Here is an 18,116-nt window from a genome sequence, read left to right on the forward strand (position 1 = left end):
AGCACTTCTGAGGATTAGCTGAAATACTTTATTTGGCCTTGTATACAAACCATTGCTTACTTGTACTTTGCTTACCTGCTTGTAATATGAATGCACTTACAGAATTTAGATCCCTCTTGGACAATTACTATCCTGCACCACTATATGATATGACCAGAGGAATCTCCACACCCACGTATCCAGTTTTCAAGAAGATTTTACTTTTCTGCAGTCAGTTGGGGAGAGAAAGATTTAACAATAAAAAATCTATTTTTTTATTTGTAAGTTGCCCAGTGCATTGGGCTATTTTTCATTTGGAACAGCACCCCAGTGCCAGTTCCAAGCGAATGCACTACAACACATAGAGAAGAACCATCTATGCGTTGTGCTGTACTATGCTGAAAAAATGCTGCAGGTACATTAAAATCCATGTAGTGGTGCATTGGTGGCCTACTACGGGCTACCTTACCACAGTGCTTTTTAAACGGCATCCCAATGCCCCTCCCGTTGCATACCTGTGCTACATAGCACCCTAGAACATGGTGCTAGGGTGCTATATAAAAAGTATATATATACTTTTTAAATACTTTTTAAATATACTGAATTATGGGCGATCAAAACAGTGTATTTTATTTATATATATATATGTATATATGTGTATATATATATATATATATATATATATATATATATATGTGTGTGTGTGTATATATATATATATATATATATATATATGTGTGCACGTGTGATTGTGTATATATTGCTAACCTTCTCCTGGACTGATGATGCACTGTTTTGATCACCCACAATTCTGTATATATAAATAGTTCATTTCTAAAGGTGTTGCTTCACTTCCTTTTTGAGGGCGGCTACGCTCACCTTCAATGATCTTGAGACATTCATACTGTATCCAGCACCTCAAAGCAAAGTGCTAACACACTCAGCATTTGCTGCGCCCCCACTACAAAGGTTAACTGCTTGCTTTTTCTGTATGAATGTAAGAGCACTTTCTTACCTGATCCACTGCTCCCCTAGCAAGCACCACTTCCCCGTGCTCCCAGTGGTTGTCTGGCCCTCTGCATCATCACATCCAATGCAGGGCCATGGACCCTGCATCAGTCTTGATGACTTTCAGGGCTCAAATGGAGAATGGGGGAAAAAGACGACTGCGGAACAAGTTTAGTAGCAGCATGGAGGTTTGGTTAAGTTAATATTCTATTCCATGCCTGCTAGTCTTAAATGAACTGTTAACCCTTGCAGTTTGGACACAGCTCCACTACAAGTGATAATTTTAAAGTTTTGGGCTTTATAGAAGATTACCACGACCAGCTGCCGTCATTATACTTCGGCAGGTCGGCATGTTCCCGCAAATTGCCGTAGGTGTACGTCGCCACCTTTTAAGGGCGATAGCAGGTGCGCGCGCATGCCCGCCGCATGGAGGGGGACCACCAGCCACCTGCGATCGCAGGCACGAGAGACAGAATGGGGATCTGTCAATGTAAACAGATAGATCCCTGTTCTGATGGGAGGAGAGACAGATCTGCTGTTCCTAGTGATTAGAAAAGGCGATATGTCTCCTCCTCAGTCAGTACACTCCCCCCACAGTTAGAAACACCCCTTGATAGCTTCCCAGGTGTTAACCCCTTCCCTGCCAATGACATTTACACAATAATCAGTGCATTTTTATAGCACTGATTGCTGTATTAAATGTCAATGGTCCCAAAAAAGTATCTGATCTGTCCACCGCAATGTCACAGTTCCGCTAAAAATCGCACTTTGCTGCCATTACTAGTAAAAAAAAAAAAAAAAAGAAATTATAAAATTGCCATAAATCTATCCCCTATTTTGTAGATGCTATAACTTTTTCGCAAGTCAATCAATAATATGCTTATTGCATTTTTTTTTGCCAAAAATATGCAGATATATCGGCCTAACCTGAGGAAGATTTTTTTTTTCTTTTACATTTTTGGATTTTTTTTTTTTTTTTTTTTTACAAAACCGTCGCTCTCTTCTTCTCCAGATATAAACAACACTTAGAGCTTTGGCGAAAGATAAGTAAACACTGCAGATGTATGTACTTTGCTCAGATTCCATGACTGAGGTTTACAACCACATCCTATTTTTAATTACCGTATTTATCAGCATATAAAATTCACTTTTTTCCCCTTAAAATCAGGGGGAAATCATGGGTGTGTGTGTTTATACACCGATCCCTGCACAGCCACGCCTCCTGGCCCCGTATTGGGCCACTGTTCTGTCTATCATATGAGCAGGGCTGTAAGTGACGGAGTGCCAGGTACACAAGAGATTGCGGCTCTGTGTAATTCAGCGGCGCTCGCTCCTCCTTTTCCCTCTGAGACAGGGATAATCCAACACTGGCAAGGCTGCAATGATGGGAAAGGTGAGGCTGCAGATGGGCACTGAACAGGCTGCATTGATGAGCTGTGACCCTAATTTTGCTTTAAAGTTCTTTAGTTAAAATGTAAGTTTTTTTTTCCTTAAACTTCCCTCCTAAAATTGGGGTGCGTGTTATACAACGATAAATACAGTAAGTGGCATAAGGCATCGCTCCATGCAGTATATACTGCATTGTACTATGAAAGGGACAATCCAATCCCCTCCAGAATTAAATGAAGGCATGCAGGGTGGGATTTATTCATTAATACATTTCTGCTTTGTATTGAGTTGTTTCATTCAAACGTTAATGAAAATAAACATTATATTTTGTTCTGGACTGTTTAGCTTGTAAATAAAAATCTTTTTGTAAATAGTTTCAGGTATTGTACTTCTTGTTGTAGCATAGCGTACAGGAATCATTGTCAGTGTACTATAACATGTTTGGGAGCACGGCTCCTCATATCATAGAGAACACATGAAATCTGTTGCTGGCAATAATCATATGAGTGTTGGTGTTTGGTTGTGGAAGGGCTGGTGGCTCGGTCAGACTCTAGCAGATGGTAGTGTTGCAGTTCTAGAACATGCTACATCCCAGCTGCCACAAGTGCTAAAATTTAATTAAAAAGAGAGAGATTAACAAGGCAGTGATTTAGCCATCTACATCCCCGTAGTCACTAATATTTGTGCACACACTATAGACTGGCCTAGCCCTCTCTATACTAAAGTGAAAAGAACTTTGACATTGTGAAACGTTGTATTCATTCTAAAGGAAAGCTTTCCTGGAAGCATTACCACCGCACAAGTGTGGGTGTGAGCAAGGCTGAAAGAGATTACTGTATGTTACCCTCCCTCTTTTTCTGTGTGGGATGGTTTAGCCCTGCTTTGCATAAGTTTCTTCTGAGTAGATCCATGTGTCGCCTGTGTAAGCGTAGTACTGGTGGAATTACGGTTTGATCGGGTGGATGTATTCCTGGGATTGAAGAAGTGCACTTTAACTGCTACATAGAACATCTTTTGTAACAACATGTATTGTGCGTACCCTGTGCCTGGAGTGGGCAGTAATTCTTTAATGTACTATTATAATGGCAAAACGGTAAGATGACTTTTTTTTTTTGTGTGTGTGTTTTTGTTCAATGCATCCTGCTAAGCTCAGTTCTGAACTCTGAAATCTTTTATCTCATTTTCTTTCAGACATAGGTACAGTTTTTATATTTGTTATGCAATGTTTGATGCTTTCGGGATGGGTTGTGTAGAAAGTGAGTTAGTGAATGTTTTTGTTCTGCTTGTAGTGTTGTTAATTGACTTTGTATTGGCTTTTCAATACTATGTCAGTTAAAACATAACTACTTGGTGTTATACATGATAAAATGTGTTTAGGATACTTTGTATTAAATAGTTTGTAGAAGAGGAAAAGGAATGGTGCTTCTGATTGGGGGAAAAAAAAAAAAAAAAAAAAAAAGAGTATGTGAATTTCTGGGAATGATTAAGAAAACAGCGCTTTCTAGCCAGTAAGATTCCTGTTTCCTGTTTAGACTTTGAGGTTCACCAGCAGGGTTGTAATGTTATTCCATCTGCTTCCAATCAAATCAGTTTTAATACCATCCAGGCAGTGCTCAGATCACGGTCTTACAATGTATTGCACTGATTTTTTTTGCTTTCTTCCCCTCTGTGTGATTTATGTCTCTTCTGATCTTTTATATTGGGACAGTTTCTTCTTTTGCTTTTATCCAGTTAAAACTTTTTTTTGACTTTGGTGTGCTGTAATATATCCAGCATTTCTGACAAGGCTCTGACCAAAGAGTGATCCTACACGGCCCAGTCGTTACAAGCACTGCTTGCAGTTAGGAAGTTGTTTGTGATGATCTGTGTCTTTTATCCTACAGAGTGATTTTCAGTGCCGAAAGGCATAGTTACTTCTCTTTTCTGAGGAGAAAAGGGGAACCTGACTATTATTGCTTGTGTACGGGTAACACACATGCTGCTGAGATCACTGCAGATCCTGTCTCAGAACATACAGATGTGTTGAGAACCATCATTCTCGGTGAAACATCTGTGTGTATCTACTACGGGCAACCTTGGTGGGTGAACAGAGAACTCATGTGAGAGCACTGGATGTTCCAGTATGCAAGCTTTATGTAATTAAATACAAATCTCTAATTTCATGTCATTTGAACATACTTAAAAAGAGGGACACAAAAAAACTATTGTTCGTGGCACTAAAATTGAATTAGCTGTGGAGATATTATTCAAGAAATATGACTAATTGAGAAGTTTAAAATATGCTCTTTTCTTTGTTCTGATGGTAGGAGTTAAGGAAGAGGGAGGGGGGGGGGATGCTTTGATCTCATTAAGTATTTCCAGGCTTCTAAGGGGGCTCCTACCATACCGAGATTCCTGGCCTGGAAATGTGTAGCATGTGTCTGGCATAGGTCAGAACCAGCTTGTAAACAAATGGTAGATTCAGCCCACCTGGTAAACAAATTAAACATTGTAAATAGGATTATCTATATAATTTACCAAAAAGGTACTGTTTTTATATCTATTTGAACATGTATTTAATATAAAAATGCATCAGTTCAAATTAGAAAATATTTATATTGCAGAGTTTGTGCCCAAAGAATAAATGCAGTTCTGTTTATTTTGGCAGGTTTAGCGATAATGGCTAGGAAAAGATTTTAAGAAGGTTTGTGTGTGTATATGTGTGTGTGTGTATATATATATATATATATATATATATATATATATATATATATAATTATTTATTTATTTTGTGTGTGTATATGCATAGACATATATTGTTAAGGCAAATCTTGTTTTATTTTTAGATGTTTTCTCTGCTAGAGGTTTATGCGGTGATGCAGCAAAGGGAACCGAAAGTGTTTGTGTTTAAACTTTTTCTTTGACTAAGTTTTCATTTGTATTGATAAATGCCGAGCCAGTGGCTGGCTCGCTTAGTGAATGTTTTTCTGCTTTTTTATCTTAGCATATTGAGGCTAAAATGTATCAGAAAGAGAATGTGTATCCCAGACGTTTTTACCCAGTTTGTACTGGTTAGAAGTTCTTTGATGTCGTGTGTATATGGTTCTTTGTAACAGAACTGTATATAGCTGATCTGGGGGTTCCATCCAAGTAAATCCTAGTGTGTTCTTACACCACCTAGAAGAGGAGTGAGCAAACGTGACAGCAGCCCTGCTAGAGGCAGAAGGATGTTTGTACAGTAAATACTTGTGTTAATCTGGGCATTTTGTATACTTTTAGGTCCTGCAAGCATTGTAGAAATGGGCATTTCCAAAGGATAACAACCCCCACATGCACTGCCCTATTTCCAATCCAGACACACAATACCCCAGGACTGTGAAAGAACAGGATTTTCTTTTTCAGTCTGCGGCACTAATCTGCAAGTCTATTATTAGCAATGTTGGTTTAATGTTTGTGTCTTTTAATTCATTAACACTTGGATTATATCAGACGTTTTGCAACACATTTTTTAAACATTGCAAAGTGTATGGGACACATTTTACATTTTAGTACTGTATAAATCCATTTGTTTTAGCTCTAAGAGCACTAATCTATGTCCATTTTGAGGTATTAGTGTAATCCCACATTTATATTGATATTTAAATGTCTTTTTGTTTGGAGATTACCATCATTGATTGTTTTATACTTCAATATTATAAAAACTTATTTTGCTAAGTTTTTTTTCTTGTTCACAGCCTAACAGTTCCCCTCTATACCGTCTACACAGACGGATTGACGTTCAGTAAAAATTAGATAAAGTATGACTGATATAATATGTGATCTCTGGGTTGTGGCTTAGGCCTCATGCACACAGGACATTTTGCTAATTTTCCTAGACTCCTTTTCTCCTGGCAGCAGAGTTTTGGCAGAAAAAAAAAAACGCTTAATGCTTGTAAAAGTAACGCGTTTAAGCGCATCAAGCACTTGGGTGTTCATTTCATTGGACAGAATAATAATTTATTCTGGCAATTGAAATGAATTAACACTCAAGCACTAAACACGCCTAGCCTTAACATTTTCACACATCAAGTGATTTTTCTACCAAAACTCTTCTGCTCCTGGACGCATTGGCAGTGGATTTTTATTTTCTGCCTCTAAACTCCCCAAAATGCCTGTATTTATGGACACATAGGCTAACATGCAGGGGTATTTAGAGACAGGAAAAAGCCGCGTTAAAAATATCCAGTGTGTATGAGGCCTCAATGGTAAATATCATACCTACAAGAATGTGTCACAAATGTTTTTGGAATAAACAGTTTGTGTTGCAAATACAGCTATGATGATGACTATATGGTTGTCAAATTTCTTTCAAATATTTTAAACAGGAAAAACTATTTTATTGTAAGTATTTTTGAGGTGACAAATGTGCAAAGTTCTAAAGCAGATTGCGAAGTGTGTGCCCCTGCATACGTAATGGGACAGGGAGAAGAGTTTCAAAGGTCCTGTATTTACCACAACATCTCAGTGTCTTCCAGTCCATAGGGACAGGTTGTAGAGAGCCGTCATACTTCGGCCTTCTTCCTTAGGCAGGCCATAGCTGGTGCAAATTTCTTTCCTGCAACCACAGGTTACAGGAGAGACATTCGCACAATTCCCCCATTAGCACAAACCGCTCTGACAGGGGAATCCCTCCTGGCGAGCAATTGTATGCTGCCCCTCCGCGAGAAGACAGTGATTATTGCTAGCAGCTATAGCAGCCCCTACTGATAATCTGATGTGAATTCGGCAGGCTGGTTATACCTAAATTGCCTTGATTGATCAAATTGGTACATTCAGCCTGCCCATATACAGTTCGAATCTCAGTTGGTTCCTGCCAAAGTGGCCGAGATTCGAACCAACTATGGCTGGCCGCTTGGCAGGTAATCCATGAGATACCAGGAGATTAGTGATCTGAGTATACAAAGGTGGGGAAATTGACTATGAGCTCTTGAGTGAGGCACATGGGCACAAAACTACAGCCCTGGTGTTTAATTCTTTCTGCACTTGATTTAAAGTGGAATTCCGGGCTTATACGAACTATTATTAAAGTGCCTACCACCACCCTTTAACACCTATACTAACTACCCTGTGGAAGAAAGTTCCACATACTTACCTATTCTAAGGCCGCTCCAGTCCAGTCACATGACGGACTCTCCTCTGTCAGCTAGCAGCAGCTTCAGGGCAGTGGAGGGAGCGCTGACAACAGATGGTCCATAGTAAACCTATAGAGGACATCACCATCCAAGCACTCCAGCCATTGTGAAAGCACCTTCTCCTTTCCCCTGTAGTTGGTACTGGCTGACACGAGAGATCACATGACTGGACAGGGGCGGCCTGAGAATAGGTAAGTATATACATCTCTCTTCCAGAGGGTAGTTAGTATGGGGGGGGGGCAGTATTAAGATTAGTATAAACTCAGAATTCTACTTTATATTTTTGGATTGTGTAAGTTAGGACTTCTTGTACTGGTCAAATGTTAAGAAAAGTTGAAGAGCATCCAATGCAGACTGATTGACAGGCAGGAAAATAGCACTGCCTTTGTCATCCTATCAAATATTTAGTTATGGAAGGGACAGGGTGGTATATTTCAATATGTTATAATCTGCTTGCAATTATAACCAGTTTTAGGTCTTGTTCACACCAGGAATTGGGCAGGAATGCTTTCATTTAAATGGCCTGAAATCTCACTGCATCACACCAAAACTAGTGCATGCACTACTTTTAAAATGCACTACAACCAATATTGCATTGTACTTTGGTACCATGTGATCCAGTGCAGACAAACGCATTGCATTTTCTATCTGCATTTGGGATGTCATTAACTTTACACTGACACACGCTGCAGATCAGAGACGGCGTGTTTTGAATGTGGTGCAGGAAATGCTCACGGAACGCTGGTTTCCCACACCTCATTCCAGTGTAAACTGGCACTTATTTTTGGTTCATAAAATATCTAGGAATTTGGTTCCTAACCTCTTGGTAAACACTTCGACCCCCTTCACACTGGGTTGTTTTGCAGGCGCTATTGCGCTAAAAATAGTGCCTGCAAACCGACCTGGAACAGCCGCTGCGAGGCTTTCACACTGGAGTGTATACACCCCTCCTTCACCGCTCCTACCCATTGAAATCAATGGGGCACCACAGCTATACCGCCAGAAAAGCGCCCTCCGGAGAGGCGCTTTGTGGTGGTTTTCAACCCTTTATCGGCCGCTAGCGAGGGGTAAAACCGCATCGCTAGCGGCCGAATACTGCCGCTAAAACGACGGTAAATCGCCGCTGAAAATAGCAGCGCTTTACCGCCAACGCACCTCCCGCCCCAGTGTGAAAGGGGCCTTCTTGTAAGTTAAAAGTGGTTGTAACCCTCAGACATGAACTATGAAGAAATTCACATCGTTCTATATACTGTGTACTTGTCTCTCTACACAGCTCTGGGTCATTTCCTGGTTCCTCTGTTATCAGCATGTCTCTGGAAGCTTTTCTCCACACCAAGAGGTAAAATGATGATGGAAAGGGAGCAGCAGCACTGAGCCTGTGACTGTTATCCACAGCTTTGCTTGTTCTCTGTACTGTGTGTGTCCCTTCCCTCCGGAGAATCAGGCCTCAGAACTGTGTAAAGACTTTAGATCCATACCCCCTGCTGATACAACTAAAGAGAAATCCTTTCCTGTTTGTTTTCAGATTGATCTACAGAAATGGCTGCAGACACACAGCTACAGCTTATGTAGGAGGATTTGTTTCATCTCTGTGTATCACCTGAGGCCAGTCACTTCACTGGGTACATATGAGAGTTTACAACCACTTTAATACTTGGTTCATATCCATGCAGTGAGCTTTAAGTGGATTGTATTTTAGGGTGTCACCATTGAGCGCTATATAACTTGCCTTTTGATGAAAGTGCATGAAAGAAGCAGCCCCTAAAATACACAGATTTGAATGGGGCCTAAAGCATACTGTAAGTGCACTTTGTTTGCGCAACATGGTGTCCTGCAGTAATCAGATGATATGCTGTCAGTGGGTCCCTTTTGTAATGGAATCCCTTCTGATTTGCTAGCTTGTATGAGTTCTATTTTCTAATATTACAGGACTTCTTGGAATACAGATTAGAAGTGGAGTCAAACTGGCTCCTAGTGAATAATGACCGCCCTGAACCAAATCCCTTCCTTCTCTCTCTGCCCTTTACTTGCTGTGCTGATGGATGGAAATGCTGGGCCTGGTTGTGCACTCAGGTGGAAAAAGCATTTTTAAGTGCAAAATATTTACACATTTATGCTTACACTGTCCATTGACTTGACTAATGCAGCTGCATTTTCACAGAAGCTTATACCAAGTTAGTTTTAAGTGTGTTCAAACCCAAAAAACAAAAGTGTGTTAATGCCATTCACTAGTTCTTAGATTACATGGCTGTATTCATTTTCTTTTCTCAGCTTTTTTAACCTGATCATCTTGCACAAAATACACCTCTTATCCGTGGGTGGCTACACTCACTCCTCACTGTATCTATTGAGGGAGCCATTATTGTCACCCAAACTGGACTACAAATGGTTCTGCCTTTGTTCATCTACATTACCTGGGGGCTGAGTAGAGTAGGGATGGGCTTTATGTTCGGGTCGAACATGAGTTTGACTCGAACAGTGGCTGTTCGCCGAATAGCGAACAATTTGGGGTGTTCGTGGCAAATTCGAAAGCCGTGGAAAACCCTTTAAAAGTCTATGGGAGAAATCAAAAGTGCTAATTTTAAAGGTTAATATGCAAGTTATTGTCATAAAAAGTGTTTGGCGACCTGGGTCCTGTCCCAGGGAACATGTATCAATGCAAAAAAAAGTTTTAAAAATGGCCATTTTTTCAGGAACAGTGATTTTAATAATGCTTAAAGTGAAACAATGAAAGTGTAATATTCCTTTAAATTTCGTACCTGGGGGGGTGTCTATAGTATGCCTGTAAAGTGGTGCGTGTTTCCAGTGTTTAGAACAGTCTGACAGCAAAATGACATTTCTAAAGGGAAAAAAAGTCATTTAAAACTACTTGCGGCTATAATGAGTTGTTGGTCCGGCAATACACCTAAAAGTTCATTGATAAAAACGGCTTGGGATTCCCCCACAGGGGAACCCCAAACCAAATTTTTTTTTAAAAAATGCGTGTGGTTCCCCCTAAATTCCATACCAGGCCCTTCAGGTCTGGTATGGCTTTTAAGGAGAACCCAGTGCCAAAATTTAAAGAAAAAATGGCGTGGGGCCCCCCAAAATCTCTATACCAGACCCTTATCCGAGTATGCAACCTGGCAGGCCGCAGGAAAATGGGGGACGGGAGGGCGCCCCCCCTCCTGAACCGTACCAGGTCACATGCCCTCAACATTGGGAGGGTGCTTTGGGGTAGCCTCATCCCCACAACCCTTGCCCGGTGGTTGTGGGGGTCTGCGGGCGGGGGGCTTATTGAAACCTGGAAGCCCCCTTTAACAAAGGGACCCCCAGATCCTGCCCCCCCCCCCCTGTTTGAAACGGTAACAAAAAAAGTGTTAAAATGGAAAAAAAAAAAAGACACACACCGTGGGAGAAGTCCTTTAGTCTATTCACCTCCGCCGACGGACCGAAAAAAAATAAAGATCTGCCTCCATGGAAGGCACACGCCATATGACGCGTGCTCGCAGGTGACAGCTCTTTTAAAACTGTGGGCGGGGCCACATGGTGTCGTCGCCGGGTGACCCCGCCCCCCTCTGACGCACGGGGACATCCCTGTGGCTTTCCCGTAGCGTTACCATTTCAAACGGGGGGGGCAGGATCTGGGGGTCCCCTTGTTAAAGGGGGCTTCCAGATTTCGATAAGCCCCCCCGCCCGCAGACCCCCACAACCATCGGGCAAGGGTTCTGGGGATGAGGCTATTCTCCCCATCAACATGGGGACAAGGTGCTTGGGGGGGGGGGGGGGGGCTACCCCAAAGCACCCTCCCAATGTTGAGGGCATGTGGCCTGGTATGTTTCAGGAGGGGGGGGCGCTCTCTCATCCCCCCCCCTCTTTTCCTGCGGCCTGCCAGGTTGCATGCTCAGATAAGGGTCTGGTATGGATTTTTGGGGGGACCCCATGCCATTTATTTATTTTTTTAATTTTGGCATGGGGTTCCCCTTCAGGTCTGGTATGAAATTTAGGTGGACCCCCACGCATTTTTTTTTTTTTTATTATTTTGGTTTGGGGTTCCCCCGGCATGGGGAATTCCCATGCCGTTTTTATCAATGAACCTTTGTGTATTGCCAGACCGTCAATTCTTTATAGCCACGAGTAGTTTTAAATGACTTTTTTTCTTTAGAAATGTCATTTTGCTGTCACTGTTCTAGACACAGGAAACATGCGCCACTTTGCAGGCATACTATAGACCCCCCAGGTACGAAATTTAAAGGAATATATTTCACTTTTATTGTTTCACTTTAAGCATTATTAAAATCACTGCTCCCTAAAAAACGTCTGTTTTTAAAACTTTTTGTTGCATTGATACATGTCCCCTGGGGCAGGACCCAGGTCCCCAAACTCTTTTTAAGACAATACCATGCATATAAGCCTTTCAAATTAGCACTTTTGATTTTTCATGTTCGTGTCCCATAGACTTTAATAGTGTTTGAACAAATTTTTTGCCTGTTCGCATGTTCTGGTGCGAACCGAATGGGGGGGGGGTGTTCGGCCCAACCCTAGAGGAGAGAAGATATATATTTTACTTTTGAGTGCAGCTCACAGAAAGTGACAAGGACACTGCATTTCTGGCAAGATCAATAGGTATTTTCTCAGCTTGCTGAAGTGTTTAGCCTGAACAAAAAGAAAACTAATGAGGCCACCACATCTGAGGCCTGATGAGCTGCAATGTATTACCCAGATTTAGCTAATACATTTTTAATTTTGATTTAATTTCCTGCTACTAAACTCATTATGTTTTTTTTTTTTTTATTTAAATAACAAACATGTTATACACCTGCTCTGTGCAATGGTGTTGATCAGAGCGGCCCCGATCCTCCTCTTCTGTGGTCCCTGGCACCGATCTTGGCTCCTCTTCTTCTGCGGGACTACTATAGCCAGCCACTGGCTATGGGGACAGGTAGTCCCCACTCTCCCGCTCTGTGTGTTTCCATAGAAATACACAGCGGGACTTACCCCCGCCCCCACTTCCTCTGATTGACAGCAGCAAGAGCCATTGGCTTCTGTTTGAATGCAGTGTAAAGAGGAAGTAAGGGGAGAAAAGATGCAGTCCTGCACAGCGCTGATCTCTTCTCCCTTCTCTTGCTCTTTACAGGTGGGGGGTGGGGGGGGGGGCACAGGTAAACTGAAAACATTTTTTACCTTAATGCAAGCAATGCATTAAAGTGAAAAATGTTTTTAGGTTTAGTAACAATTTAAGTGTCATTCCAGACTGCTCAGTCCTGTTTTGGGTACACAACATCTCCTCTCCATAACAGAGACAAGTGTTCTCTAGTCCATGGTGGTGAAATGGGCAGGAGTGATAATAGTTGCCCCCATGCCAGCCAAATTACTTAGAAGTTATAGTGTGGCTAAGTGCAATTTACAAATGTTTGTTATGCTTTTCATAAATATCTCCCACAAAACAGTCTTGCCTACAAATTAGCAGTGGAGGGAGGATGTATGATTTAGTAGGTAGCACAGGTCAGTGGGGGTCTGCCTTGCTGTGCATAGTTATTGATGGTCGTTTGCAGCTTTCCATCTGGAAGTGGTAAATAAGAAATATTTATTCGAATTTTTACCTGTATCTAGGACAAACAATATATACATACATGCATTCGGAAAGTATTCACAGCACTTAACTTTTTCCACATTTTGTTATGTTACAGACTTATTACAAAATTGATAAAATTTGTGTTTTTCCCTCAAAATTCTACAAACAATTCCGCAAAGACCCCTTTCACACTGGGGCAGTGCTGGCGTTAGCGGTAAAGCGCTGCTAGTTTTAGTGGTGGTGCCCATTCATTTCAGTGGGCGGGGGGGTGGCGGAGTGGTGTATACACCGCTCCTGCACCGCCCCAAAGATGCTGCTTGCAGGACTTTTTTTCCTGTATTGCAAGCGCACCGCCTCAGTGTGAAGGCACTCGGGGGTTTCACACTGGGGCTGCAGAAGAGGCAGTTTACAGGCACTATTTTTAGCGCAAAAAAACACCTGTAAAGTGCCTCAGTGTGAAAAAGGGTCATAATGACAACGTGAAAGAAGTTTGTTTGAAATCTTTATTAAATTTATTAAAAATAAAATACAAAAAATCCTATGTACAGAAGTATTCACAGCCTTTGCTCAATACTTTGTTGAAGCACCTTTGGCACCAATTACAGCCTCAAGTCTTTTTGAGCATGATGCTACAAGCTTGGCACACATATTTTTGGGCAGTTTGTCCCATTCTTCTTTGTAGGACCTCTCAAGCTCTATTAAGGTGGATTGGGAGCCTCGGTGCACAGCAATTTTCAGATCTTTCCAGAGGTTTTCAATCAGGTTCAAGTTTGGGCTCTGGCTGAGCCACTTGAGGACATTCACAGAGTTGTCTTGTAGCCACTCCTTTGTTATCTTGGCTGTGTGCTTAGGGTCGTTGTCCTGTTGGAAGATGAACCTTTGCCCCAGTCTGAGGTCCAGAGCGCTCTGGAGCAGGTTTTCATCAAGGGTGTCTCTGCTCATTGCTGCATTCATCTTTCCTTTTGATCCTGACTAGTCTCCCAGTTCCTGCCGCTGAAAAACATCCCCACAGCATGATGCTGCCACCACCATGCTTCACTGTAGGGATGGTATTGGCCAGGTGATGAGCGGTAAAGTGCAACTTTGTACACTGTAAAAGTTAAAAAAAAAAAAAAAAAAAAAGATATAATCAGTAAGATGCACTGAAAGAGCACAGTGCTCTGGGGGAACAGATACCAGCTTGCATGCTGAAACAGGGCATTTTAGCATGCAGGTAGTGTAAACTGGTTCTTGGGCCCCTTTCACACTTGTACGACTTGTCCTGTGACTTGGGACTGCAAAGTTGCATGACAAGTCCTTCCCTAATGATTTCCAATGACAACCATTCATATTAGTATGACTTCAAAGTAGGCCCTGCACTACTTTGGTCCGACTTTAAAGTGAGTTACACAGGCATTCCCTAAAATTGCGGCTGCGAAATCACGGCGAAATCGCGTGACTTTGAAGTCGCAGTAGTATGAAAGGGGCCTTAAAGTGATATTAAAGTCTCGTTTGTTATTTTTAAACCAAAAAAAAAATTTGTTTTTTTCACAGAGCAGCCCAGATCCTCCTCTTCTCGGGTCCCTTGTTGCCGCTAATGGCCCCTCCCTCTTGCCACGTGCCCTCGCAGCAAGCAGTTTGCTCTCTCTTCTCATTGGCTCACTGACTTTGATTGACAGCAACGGAAGCCAATGGCGCCCACTACTGTGTGTCAGCCAATGAGGAGGGAGAGTCCCGGACAGCTGAGTCTCTCGTGCGACATCGCTGGATTGAGATGGGGCTCAGGTATATATTAGGGGGGCTGCTGTACACCGAAAGTTTTTTATCTTGATATATAGATTGCATTAAAATTTAAAAAAAACTGCCTTTAGAACCACATTAAGCAAGTAAAAATGCAAGCAGCTGTTTAGAAAGTTATGCTATGTGAATGGGAACATGTAACACACATACACACATGTGGTATAACAAAGTTGGCTGCTAAAGTAGAAATATACTTTAAGCCCCTCCAGTGTGTCTGTCTTTTTTTTTTTTTTTTTTTTAAGGTTATTGTAGGTCAAGATACTGACCCACCTTGGCTATATATATTGCCTGACAGGTTTCCCAGTCCCTGCCAATGAAAAACATCCCGCAACATCATGATGCTACTGCCACCAACCTTTACCAAGCTTATCTTGGGGATGAAGTTCTCAGGGTGATGAGCAGTGTCAACTTTCCACCACGGTGATTTATGCCAAGGCAAAAAAAAGCTTTATTTTGATTACATCAGACCAGAGACCCTTTTCCACGTACCTGCTGCAGATTCTTCATGTCTTTTAGAAAATTACAAAAATGGTTTGTTCCCCTCTTCCCAAAAATAGCTTTATTCTTGTCATTCTTCCATAAAGACCAGCTTTGTGGAGTGCCTGTGTTATGGTTGCCCCATGGGCATGGTTTTATCCCACATTGAATGCAGGTCTTTGCAGCTTCTTCAGAGTTTCTTTTGGCCTCTTGTTTGCTGACTAATGCCCTCCCAGCCTGGTTACTCTGTTTTGATGGATGCCTATATCTGAGCAGAGTTGCAGTTGTGCCATAGTCTATGCATTTAATAATAATCAGCATTTGTGATCTCTTTCATAGCATAACCTCGATTGATTTTTTTCCAGGACTTAATTTATGACTTTATTACTTTCTTGGGCTTCAGAATACTGTAAAAACAGTTTAGAGATAGAATTATCAGAAGTTTGGTATTGCATACTTTTAGTATTAAAGAGGAACTGCAGTCTGCTCACATAATTTGTAATAAAAACATCTTTGCCATTCTGAAGCTTCCCTCCAACCACTTTGCATATTTTATATATATACTGTGATTCTGTGCTTGCCAAATATGCTGCAGAAATCTTCCTCCACTGAGTGTGGCTGCAGCCATTTTAACTGTGGGCAAGCTGAAGCTGCTGCCTGTTCACTTCCTGGATTTACACAGATGCACACCTGCAGCTCTCATTGGCCCTCATATGACTCATCCCCCCTCCCTTCCTGGCAAACTCTCAGGAGAGTGAGAGAGGGAGCTGTATATGATGTCATAAGCCTAGGCTAATGACTGGACAAGAAACGGGAAGTGGGCTGTATAAGGTATTTACTGGCAGAAAAATGTTTTACTATCCAAAGTTAAAACAACAACAAGGGCGGAAGATTTAGTAGATGAAAAGTTGAAAAAAATGACTGTCCGTTATTCTCGTTGCAATCTTAAATGATGTAAAATATAACATTGTTTAAAATGAACCTGCTGGCAACTATGTAGCAGTTACTAAATGTATATGATCAGAGGCCTGGAGTGAGTTCAGCTGGCCTCTGGTGAAGTGAATCTCTTCTTGGCCACAGCTGGTAATGTGTTTCTCTCTCTGCCTTCTCCAAATTGTATTTAGCATGAACACAGAAGTTGCTGGTTTTTAGATTATACGCTTCTATCTTTATAATAAACACTCTTTCAGATATTGATTTGCCTTATGAAGATTCCATATTTGCATCTCTGAGTGCCTCTAACACATACAGTGTGTGTGTGTGTGTGTGTGTGTGTATATATATATATACACACACACACACACACACACACACACACACACACACACACACACACCGGGTACATGAAGGGCTCCTTCACACCTGCCGCGTCGGGGGCAGTGTTGCCCAACATAGTCCAAACACACATAAATGAGGCAATTTACCTTATGTCCTACTGTTCCTTGTTTGCATATGTAGCACTCTAGACTGTACAGGTGGGTCAAACAGTGAGAGTGGGGTGCCACATCCCTATGCAGTGGTATATGAAAACTATTTTGTTGAACTACTGTACTTTATCAGTACCCCAAAGACTTTACAGTGTGGTATAAAAACATAAGTGTTTATTTCATAGGCTCAGAGCATACTTATTACATACTCTGTGCTTATGAAATAAACACTTATGTTTTTAAACCACATTGCAAAGTCATTGGGGTACCAATAAAATAATGTTGATTCAATTTGAATCTATATATGTGCAATACCTACTGTGATGAGTAAGATTGTAATTAAAGAACAGTGCTGCTAAGAATGCATATTTTAAAGTCTTTCCCAAGATTTGTTTTTTTGCTTTTTACAGCCGATTGTGTAATTGTGGTACAACCACGGGTTATAAAATATTGAGGCTTTTAGTTTGTAATGATTAAATCTTTTATCTGCTCAAGGCAATATACTGGGGTAAACCACTCAAATATGGTTAAAGCAAACAATTCACTCCTAACATCCTGTCCTGGAAATTGCAATCTTTAAGACCCCTTTCACATTGAGTGCTGCTAATGCACCGGTCATTTTTGGGGTGTTTAGAGCTTTTTGAGCGCTAGCGGGCCAGTTTTCGCGTGACCTTAAAAAAAAAAAAAAAAAGAAAAAAAAGACCCGTTTTGCTGTTCTTTTAAAGTGCTTTTAATGGGCTTTGGAAGCACTGGCCATTCATTTTAATGGGCAGGGACGTTTTGCGAGTGCTATTTATAATGCTCCCATTCCGCCCCAAAGATGCTGCTTGCAGGACATTTTCTAACCTCCCGCAAGCGCACAGCCTGAGTGTGAAAGCACCCATTGCAATGAATGAGAGGCAGTTTTCAGGTGCTTTTCAGAGGCTATTTCTAGCGCCAGAATGCCTGAAAACTGCCTCAGTGTGAAAGGGGTCTAATACCCACTCGTGTATCATGGTTTCTGGATCTCTTTACTGAATCAAAGAAAAAGGGCATGTTTTTGGAAAACAGATTCCTAAGACCCCTTTCACACTGAGGCGCTTTACAGGTGTTTTTGCGCTAAAAATAGCGCCTGTAAAGCGCCTCTCAAGCCACTCTGAGTGATTTTTTTTAATGCTGGGGCAGTGCGCTTGCAGGACAGGAAAGCAGCATCTTTGGGGCGGTGTATACACCGCTCCTCCACCGCCCCTGCAGAGTGGAATGAATGGGCAGCGCTGCCGAAGCGCCTGAAAAGCGATTTGGCAGCGCCGCAACATGAGCGCTATTAACCCTTTATTCGCCCGCTAGTGGGGGTTAAAAGTGCCCGCTAGTGGC

General features: G+C 41.8%; 1 protein-coding gene across 15 annotated transcripts in view; it reads left to right on the plus strand.

Annotated features, from left to right (window-relative positions):
- TCF12 (transcription factor 12) overlaps positions 1–18,116 on the plus strand; it is a 278,333-nt gene that overhangs the window by 212,314 nt on the left and 47,903 nt on the right. Inside the window, exon 1 of one of the 15 annotated variants that reach the window (XM_073618793.1) lies at positions 3,258–3,469. The exons of 13 other annotated variants lie outside the window; for them this stretch is intronic. In XM_073618793.1, coding sequence (XP_073474894.1) covers positions 3,401–3,469 — 69 coding nt within the window. In that variant the 5' untranslated portion in view covers positions 3,258–3,400. Of the gene's footprint in view, positions 1–3,257; positions 3,470–18,116 lie in introns of those variants that run through there. One more of the 15 variants, XM_073618799.1, reaches the window with a different exon arrangement.

Source organism: Aquarana catesbeiana, linkage group LG03 (genome assembly GCF_042186555.1).
Source record: "Aquarana catesbeiana isolate 2022-GZ linkage group LG03, ASM4218655v1, whole genome shotgun sequence".
NCBI classification, from domain to species: Eukaryota; Metazoa; Chordata; class Amphibia; order Anura; family Ranidae; genus Aquarana; species Aquarana catesbeiana.